Source organism: Acipenser ruthenus, chromosome 1 (assembly GCF_902713425.1).
Source record: "Acipenser ruthenus chromosome 1, fAciRut3.2 maternal haplotype, whole genome shotgun sequence".
Classification (NCBI taxonomy): domain Eukaryota; kingdom Metazoa; phylum Chordata; class Actinopteri; order Acipenseriformes; family Acipenseridae; genus Acipenser; species Acipenser ruthenus.
Window position 1 is genome coordinate 89,661,006 of NC_081189.1, and position 10,600 is coordinate 89,671,605.

General features: G+C 38.8%; 1 protein-coding gene across 3 annotated transcripts in view; it reads right to left on the minus strand.

Moving 5' to 3' along the window:
* The window catches only part of LOC117421021 (tudor domain-containing protein 7B-like), a 52,425-nt gene extending 42,132 nt beyond the window's left edge, over positions 1-10,293 (minus strand). For 2 of the 3 annotated variants that reach the window (XM_034034868.3, XM_059031845.1), the window contains exon 1: positions 294-524. In XM_034034868.3, the coding sequence (XP_033890759.3) occupies positions 294-524 (231 nt within the window). Of the gene's footprint in view, positions 1-293; positions 525-10,061 lie in introns of those variants that run through there. The other variant, XM_059031853.1, reaches the window with a different exon arrangement.
* Positions 10,294-10,600: the final 307 nt, after the last annotated feature.

Consider the following 10,600-nt stretch of genomic DNA (forward strand, 5'->3'; position numbering starts at 1 on the left):
ACAAGATGTGCTTCTAGCACATAAACTTGTTGGACAGCGTCAGAAATATTTAAAAAAATAAATAAAAATCGTCACAAAATAAGCAAATTTAAAATAATTAAACGCTCTCCACTTTTAAACTTGAAGAATGGATACAGCAGACCTTGATGCAATGGGTGAATACGATGTCAAGAATTTTTTTTTTATTATTATCTCTCTCTCTCTCTCTATAGATATATAAACACACACACACACACTTGCCCTTGACTTTGTCAGGCCTCCCTGCATAAGACCATATCTTGTAATTTACTTACTTCACCAGCTCTGGTGATCTCCAGCTTGACCACGGCAGGGATACTGCGGAGATAAGCCTCCAGCGTTGGGTATCCCAGCTGCTTGTGCGGGATGAACTCCCCAGTGAGGGACTTGTACTCTGACTGCAGCCGCAACAGGGACACCCCGTTTTTGTTGGACTGCAGCACCGCACGCAGCATCTTGTTCGCAACCTCTGTTTCCGGCATCCTCAACCTGTGAAAAACAAACATACTTGCACAAATGCATTGCTAATAAAAAGGTAATATGTAGGCCAATGCAAAGGTCAATCATTTCCCATTGTGGTCCAGTGGTTAAAGAAAGGGGCTTCTAACCAGGAGGTCCCCGGTTCAAATTCCGGTTCACTCAATGACTCACTGCGTGACCCTGAGCACGTCACTTAACCTCCTTGTGCTCCGTCTTTCGGGCGAGTGTAAGTCAGTGTCAATTTCAGGCGGAGCTTCGTGGTCGGCAAGGTGACACGGCGGAGAGAATTTTTCCTCTGTCATCTCATCTGGTGCGGTCAGTGTCAGTTTATCAGCACACAGTACAGTAGTCACTCCGTAACAAGGTGCAAACAGCTGATTGATCGATCTGTAGGAGCGTTTGCCAAGGTGCCTTAAAAACTACATTTACAAGTGTTTATTTTTTAGGTAAATAAAATTAATCCTATTTTTAGAGACCCCAACTGTTGTTGTTGATTCTAACTTAGGCACTTCACATCAGGACTAGCAAGCTTCAAAAGGTACTAGTCTGCTAAACAGACAAATACATTTAAAATATATTACATTTTTGTAAATTAGCACTCTAGTTTATCTGACATTTGGGTTTAGTTGGGTGGCGGGGGGGTTCCAACTTTATTTTGGGTACACAAAAACATTACTTTGGCCATTGCATTGTGAAGCTGGATTAATTTGCCCTAGATCCTCTTCAGTTGCAATTGCTGCAAAAATTGGCTTCATTTGGGAAGCTACGGAAGAATATCAGTTAATTTTGTAACTAACAACCAAAGAAATATATCAATTCTTTTTTTTTTAAAAAGAGCAAATCACACACAGCAACTCATAATAAAATAATGTAGGTAATAAATTGTAAAGAATTCTATCTAGAGTTTTGAAATAGTCGGCACTGCTTTATGCCTCTGGAGAAGTAAAAATATCCCAAATAAGCGGCTGTCCCAATTAAACGAGAGGCATTTGAGACAAGCTTAGTCACTTTGTTTCTAAATGTAAAGAAATAATTTAATCATATCATGATTACATGTTATAGATAATTTAAAATACAAGTCGATTATTGTTTTGTTTTTATTCCTAAACAAAATTAATAGTTTTTTTTTTTATTTCTACATGAAATGAAAAATAATGAAATCACATCTCTACACCCGCTCCCTGGGCCCTCTCATCGCATCCTATGGTTTCTCATACCATTTCTATGCTGATAATGCTGAGATTTTCCTCTCCTTCCCCACCTCTGACTCCACCATCCCCTCCCATATCTCTACCTGTCTGTCTGCTATCTCCTCCTGGATGCACTCGCATCACCTCAAACTCTCTAAATCTGACCTCCTGTTCTTTCCCTCCTCCCCCTCCTCTGATCTCTCTATCTCCATTCCGCTGGAATCTACCACACACTCTCCCTCCTCCTCAGCTAAGAACCTTGGAGTCACCCTGGACCCCTGCCTCTCTTATTCCCAGCACAGGTACTCAAGGGCCTTGAGTTGCAGGTGAACTCAAAGAGCAATATAGAGACGCAAATATTTGCATCAGTCAAAACAGAACATTGATAGTAATATTAATAATGTTCGTCTTGGAGAACGAATATCCACACACAGTGTGATCTGCAGATACTTAAGACAGGAAACACTTCTGCATGTGTTGTTACTAGCCTGACTTGGATCGCAGAATTTGACAATCCAATCGCCAATACAATCAGCATACTCATTGGTAAGTTTTGCACATATAGCATATTTTGATCAATGGTAGAATGATGAGATCTCTGTCGTGGCCGGGTTCAGTCCGGTGCGCTAAGTAGCTAAGAAGCTTGCAAAGTTTCGTACACACGAGTAGTACAGTATGGTACCATATTGTGTGCTTTCCCTGAGTCAGGAGTGCCAAAAGTAACATAAATACGCATCGACTCGTATGCGTTTAAAAGGAGCATTATATTGTATGTTTCACCAGTAATATTTTTTTAAATCAGCTTGGAAAAGCTACTTAACAAAAAAAGACTATTGCTTTTGACTGCTGGCAAGTTTAAATGTTACTTGAGTACAAAACTTAGTTAAAGGTCCTTCCACACCAACGTAACTTTTTTTACTTTTTTTTTTTTTAAATACAGTACTGTATGATGCAGGCTTTCACACCGGCCACAAACGAGTAGCCTACAGAGCACTGTCCCTTTAAAAATAAAAACAGTTGAAAAGTCTAATTACAGATAGGCACCGTGTCCAAGAAGCAGGGCATCACAGATCAGAAGAGAAAACAAAAAAAGTGGCTACAAAACAGGAAATAAAAAAATAAAAAAGGATGTTCAATGGCAGTTTTATGTATTTTGTTTAGCAATGTTTAGTTTTACAGAAAGTGAGTTTATAAAAATGGATCAATTCATATTTTTTTTTAAAATAAAACTAAAAAGCGCTGTATGAATGTGAAGACCACAACCAAGAGTTTACAGGAACATACGATCTGTGTTCATTTTTACATGCTCACTCTGCTACAAAATACAAATCTCATTCGCTGACCTACATAGCTACACGTAAATGCTGCATGCATACACAACCAAAATTTACAGATACTTGCAGATTTACATTTTCAGTGGATGACATACTGCATTTTTAAAAGGAAACAAAGGAAGTGCCTAACCAAATGTGTTTTTACATCCATTTCCAAGATTTCACTGACTTTTGTTCAAATTCATGATTTACGATTTCCGTGACCTCCGTGGCAAAATCGTATCCTTAGCCATAGATAAGGGATATGTTGAAGCCACACAGCATAAATTGGCATGTGACCTGGCGATCCGGTCAAAATGTACTTGCGGTCCGCATTTGGAACGCGGTCCGCCTATCGAGTGCCCCTGTTTTAGATGACCCTCAAGTAAACAAGCGTGTTTGCTGCTCTGCACTCTGTTCTGACACCTAAAATCCAGTTCTGCTGGTACACAAGATACAGGTATCGTAATTGCTGCAAGTTTTGCGAAAGCAGCAAAGATGTCAGAATAGTTCTCAATAAAAACCCTGCAGGCCTCATCCATGGTCTTTAATCCATGATTTCTGAGAATGTGCTTTTCTTGTCCAAATTCTTGCCTGACAGTGTCAGCATGCAAGATGCACAGATACAGATTACTGAGTCGCTCGAATACCAGGAGCGTGCACAGTGCTACATGGGATATTGAGACCTCCACAGGGTGTTTTTTTTGTTTTTTTTTAATAAACAAGGATGCAGGGAGCAGTGGAACCAATTTTCACACGTTGCATTGCATAAAACTACTTAGTAATATAAACAAAATTATTCGACAGGGACGAAAAGGGGAAATGTTGTCTTTCACATCTGCGTTTTAGATATTCACTGCTGTTATTGTTTTGTGTTTTATTAAAATAACCTGCATATACAACACAGAATTCTGCGTAAAACCGATCTCGGGAGATGGCACCCTACAAAACTTCAAACAAAATCTGCATTTACTCATCTGAACTACCCCAAGTAAATATTAAGAAAAACAACCAAGATCGTTCCAAAAGTTGTATCTTTGGTCAGATGCATCCCTCCAATGTCAGTCCCCAGATATTCAGTAATGTTGGGCAGACTGTAAGCAAGTGCCACTCATTGCTTAATTAAAACAAAATGTGGACACTATCATGTTCCTTAACACAATTCAAATATAAGCAATGGACAACACTCTTGTTACTAAACTGCTGTTGACAGCAAAAACTTTTTTTTTTTTTTTTTTTTAATTAGTTTTTTTTTGTTTCTCTTGATTGGTTGTTACTCTGACTGGTTATGGATCTAAACAACTTTTTTTTTTTTTTTGCAGTTTGCTTTGACCCCCAACTAGTACAAATCAACACAAATAAAAAGGTAAAAAAAAATAATTTTATATATTTAATTACGAATGCATATGCATAAACTGATGTAATCAATTTAATATGCATAATTGTTTTAAATTAGTGAAAAATTAGGCATCACCCCAACCATCATCATCAAAAATGCGTCAATCACAGGTCCCTAATCATAGCCCCTTCACCACAGACATAAACAAACAAGATAGCTGCTTCCACATCCAACACTCAAGAAAATCGCGGACATTTGCCAAGCTTTTTGAGATGTTATAGTAATAAAATAATGACTTGGTGTCACAAAGACGGCCGGAGTGGGTGGCGTCAGACCAGAAGCAGGAAATAAACAGACAGAGAGGTGTGGTTTGGTGGAGCTGAGCGAATGGTTTCGCTCAGCATTTAATAAACAGCACAGAAAATAAAAGGTTTTAACACAAAACACGGGACACGGCACTATACGCCAAAATAAAAAGACAAACAAAACGTACTACACTTAAACAGACAGACGAACAAACACGGTGAGTGAAAACACTTCTAATTACTTTACTTTCTTTACTATTTAGTTTCTCCTTCTCCACACTCGTTCTCCACTCACCGAACACCCAACCCCGACTGAATGAAAATGTGCCTCTATATATACTGTTGTGCTGGGATTCAATTACTAATTAATTATTCACTTGAATCCCAGCACGTGAATTAATTCTGTGCAACCCCGTGCTCACATATTACATTTAACCAGCACGTGAAGTGATTTGTGCCCTCCTCGTGCCTAAATACAATAGATGATTTATCAGTATGAATGACTATGAAGAAACGTGAAATACAGCGAACAAGGGGTGGGGCAGGGCTGGAGATGCACGTTGTCACGTTGATATGCAGTGCCTTTTAAACCTGTTTTACTGTGAATAAAATTACTTTTAAACAGCGTGTGTAAAATAAACAGCTTGTGTGAAAATAAATTTGACCTGATGCGCCTGACAGGCGCTGAATAAATGGACCGCAAAGGGTTAAATACAACAAACTTGCAAATGTATTAACACAGTACACCGATCTCGAGAACCGTACTCAAACGTTTTAATTAATCCAGCTCAAAACGTCCACACTAAGTAACGTTTCATGTTTAGTCAGGCTTATTAAAATAGTTTGGTTAGTTCCTAGCAGCGCAATGGACTGTGGGACTTAATATGACATTATCCCACCATGCACTGTATTTTAATGGTTTACAACCCAGCAAATATGGAGCCTGTGCCCACGGAAGATAGTGCTTCTTCACCTGAACGTTATGGCTTTTTCTTAAAAACACAACATACATTTTATCATAATGTGTGCATTTCGTTTTTAACTCGTAAGTTCTCCTTGACCAATTTCAGCGCTCCAGATATCAATGAGAGTTGATTTCAGCACCTGATCACGCCGCACCATAATCCACCATTTTACAACAAGCCTCAGAAATTGTATACGGTACAGCAGTATTGATAGTCATTCTCAACTCCTTCAAGCGCCAGTTCTGAGTACTGTATTTGTAATGTTCACGTTCTAAACCATATCAGAAAAAATATTGGAGGATACACAAATATAGTTTGGATTACAGCGTGCACACTTCTGACAAACCGCGCTACCTGATGCGATCTAATTTAGAACTGGGCTCGACTACCCCAAGGTGGTCTCGTGTCCGGTATTAAACGCTCCGTAGTGTAGACGCTGACCGTATTTAGCACTTTTAAGCTGGTTTAAAAGGCAACTAATATGGCTTAACACTAGAACGACTAAGGCGGTCATTTTGACAGTTTTTGGAATTCAAAATTAAAATTGAGGTATTGTAAAAACAAGAAAATTTCGCATAATCTGCAAAATTAATGTGCCGTGAAATATATTATTCATACATGTGCTATACATTAAAAAGAAAAAGCACAAACATTTATTGCAGCAAAAACTAACCTTGAAGGCCATTTGCAAAATTAAGTTGCCGCAAAAAAATCCTGTTTTACAGTACATGTAAGATACGGAGCTGTGCTTTCCTGACATTTTCCTAAATACATGTACAAATTAACCTGACCAAGAAGGAATCGCATAGCTGCAAAAATTAAATACCGTCATACCTATTCCAACCAGGAGCGGTCAAACTGACCGCTATATATAAAACATATTATAAAAATGAAATGTTGTGGTATTATTTGTATTTATCAGTTGGGACTTGCCGCCATGTACTGAAGTTTGATTATATCAGTCTGCATTCCTCAAGTGAGCGGTCTTCTGACATTTCAATTGTTTCAATGAGCCTCCTGATAGCCCATCAATCAGCCTTGACAGCTCACAGAGCCCAGCTGTCTGTCTGTGTGATAGTCTATCATCTGTATGAGCCACTATTCTCCTCTGATCTAGTTTTTCTAAGAAATTCATTCTTACCCCAATTGAAAATGGATAGCGGAAGACGCATGATAGCAAAGCAGTGTTTGAAATTACTGCAAACTTTACCAAACAACGATTCTGATACAGCAGAGACGGGCAATGATGAATCTGGCTCTGAAACAGACTGGGTTTGCAAGATGAATCTTCCAGCAGCAGTGACAGTGAGGAGGATGCCAGCGAAGTGCCAGGACCAAGTGCGCAAAGAGGGCGCAGGAGAAGAAACAATCATGTGGCAGCCCCTGCAAGGATGCCAGCCACTTCGCCTGAGGCAGACACTTCTCCAGTGGTAGCGCCAGTACCACATGGCACTGTTTGGAACACTATAAATCCTGGTGTTGAAGCTGCCGGTAGAAGGGGTGAACATAATATTTTGAGGGAAGTTCCAGGGCTCATGGCATATGCAAAACGCAACATTAATGAGAGCGCATTGAGTGCTTTTCGCCTATTGATTGACATGCATACGCTTCACCACATACAACGTTGCACTGAAGCAGAAGCCCACCGATAACTACAAGATGATTCCTGGTCAATGCCCTTGGAGGAATTAGAAGCTTTCACTGCACTAGTATATGCCCATGGAGCATTTGGTGCCAGAAGCCTATCACTGTACAGTTTGTGTTCCAGTAAGTGGGGAGTTGCTTCCACCCTCCCACCCAGAGACAATGCCACGGAATCACTTTTGTGAAATTTTGTGATTTCTGCATTTAGAGCTGAAGCAAACCAGATGTGCCTGACTTCAAAATGATAAATTTGGACCCACTTCATTGACAATAGCATTTTCTGCTACAAACCAGGACAAAATATTTCAGTGGACGAGCAGCTTTTCCAAACAAATGTAAGGTCTCGCTAGACTCGGATGGCGAATAAACCAGACAAATTCAGGATCAAGTTTTGGCTGGCAGCGGACATCCAGTCCAAATATTTGGTAAATGGTTACCCCTACTTGTGAAAGGATGAGACTCGCCCAGCGGGAAACTCCCCATTTAGGAAAAGGGAGTAATGTTACCACTGACATTTTTTTTATTTATTTCATTGCAATTATCAAAAGAGTTGCAGAAGAAAAAAAAAAAAAAAACACAAGCCTGACTGGAAATAAGCAAAAGGAGAGAACTACCATACTCTGCAAAAAACCTGCAAACTCAACAGTACTCCACTAAAATCCTCAAACACTGACTTAATACAAGCTGAGAATGTGATTATTCTCAGCTCCCTTCATCCATCAGTTGCTATCGGGACAGGTGGGGGGGGACGGGGGGGGGGGGGGGACACACACAACCACTGGATGGTTTACAATTTGCACAAGATTAGCAAAAGAATAAGTGGTACACAAAGCAAACGCTTGACAAGCCATTTAATATGAAAAAAAGAGCAGATATTTTTTTAATAACACAACCTGACAAATGATCATTACAAAAACATCAAATCAACTGTTCCGACCAATTTCCATAAAAACGTGTCCAGCAATCAGTTTATACTTTCAGAATTTGTAACAGTAGCCACATTAATCCTGTAGAAACCGACCCCACCCATTACTACGGCAGCCTCAACTATGTGATGCATACAAAAGATATAAACAAGAAGCATAAAGCTTTGGGAACGTTTTGACAAAAACAAAGTACTGTATTTACAATTTATGATAATCATGCTGTATTAATATTATGCAAATATTGGATCCCTGGTTTTAAAAACAGTAAAGTTTACTGACATTATTGTTATGTCATATTTAGGTTTACTACATGTACACATCTTGTGAATAGTTTTGTTTAAAAAACAATTCTACATCAGTCTAAATTCAAAGTGTTTTGTGAATCCTGTAGCTTAAGCACATTTCCCTTCGGGTGCTCTCAAACTTAAGGCTTTGCTGTGTGACATGGCACAAACCCATTTTCACAACAGCGGATCATTTATGATACCTGTGTAATCCAGCAAAATTAAATCCCACTTGCTTTTTTTTAACAGTATATTTGCCAAGTAAAATGTAGGAAACCATATTTGCTTGTGCAATTAACATGACAGTATTCAGATGTTAACTTGTTTAGTCAATTACCACAACTACACACGAGTCTACAGTAGATGGACACAAAAGCGTATATCAGTTATGTACTACTTAATGCACTTGGATGTGTGTTTCCTACAATATTTTGATCGTTTCTCCTCACGTGGTACACTAAAATTGACCCAGCGGGCTGCCTCCCACTCGACCTACTTCAAACGTGTGGTTTAGTGATACCGCTAATTCTTCAAAGGCATACCATTTAAACTGACAACTATTTTATTGTTTTAAAATGTGTTTGCAATACCCACAGAACAAAAAATTAATGTTTTACGTTATGTAAAATGAAGCCTAACATTAACTGCATGGATTTAGCAAACCCGTGGTTAGTACCGTTTTGTTGTGCGCCAAAATTAACCGCCATTTAAAACGAATGTTTGCTATTCCGTAAACCTGTACTTTTAAATTCGCAATGATACTTTCACACAGAAATGTAGCATAAAATGAATGCCCAAAACAAATATGACTATCGGTACTTCAAGTTAGATCCCTACAATCTCAAATTACCTCCACCTTGAAATCACAAACACAACATTTGGGTGTAATTCATTAGTTAGCTAGCGCACTTGTTTCTTCTGACCAGTTTAAAATTACAGCATCATCATAAAAACAGGAGAAGCTAACCTACCAACTACCATAACACACAATCTGTTGCACTGCAAATTACATTTGCATTCGAAATATACAGCTGTTTGGATATTTGTATTTGTGTATATAATAACACGGCACCGTGACCCACCCAGCTATGTTAATCAGGCAGCAGTGTGCACTTCATTTGTCCAAACGCTGGCCCAAGCTTTTCTCTGCACCTAGAAATTATAAAATGTGTCGGATGCAATGCAGCAAGTCGTTAATTAAAAAAAAAAAAAAAAAAAAAAAAAATTACACAATTAAATAACTGCTAATTAAATTATCTAAATTGACTACATCAATATATCAGTGTGTTGCTGGTATGTGACAAAGCGACCCAATTGCCGGTTAATTTGCGAAGTTTATACAACTAAGCTGCTGATCTAGTTTACATTTGATTCACACCAGACGCTTTACATTTAAGATACCGTCGGTTTTATTAACTGTCAAAGGCATTTAATACACATACATTGTGGTTATTTGAAAGGGATAGTAATAGTGATGACATAAACAGTTCCTATCCAAAAAAAAAAAAAAAAAAAACCTTCGTCCTAATTCTGAAGATATATGCTAAATAAGTTGCTGTTATTTTTTAAACACTCCCATTTTATATCTAGAGCTTACCTTCTGTGGACGGGACAACGGTGCTTAATACTTATTTGCAGCACTATAATATCTTTCACACACCCTCGCCCTACTCTGTGCGTCTGTGTCTCCAACAGCAAACTCTCTTGTCTGAACCGACCAGCCTTCTCAAGCCCCACAAGATAATATCACTGCGCACGCGTCACAACCGACACTGCGGCTGGCCCTGAATATCAAAGGTGGCTTCTGACAGTTCGAAACTATCTGTCTCCGTCTGTTTTAACCCGAGTTATCCTGAGGGTAGTTTATCATAAAATGAAACTCTTTTCTGCTGTTTTCCGACAGGTGAAATGGGTGCAATGTACATAAAGGTGGCGGAACAACTATTCAGTATTTAAATTGGAAACCTATATGTTAATGACGCAAATGACAGTTTTTACGTAATTTCAGGACTTGATCAAATAGACAGGTGGGATTGAAAGGTAGTAAAGGCAGAGAAACAAAACAGACATGTGTTTCATGAGATATGGAAAGACAAGAGAAGGTACATGCAATAGAACCTAACAATAAAGCAAGTG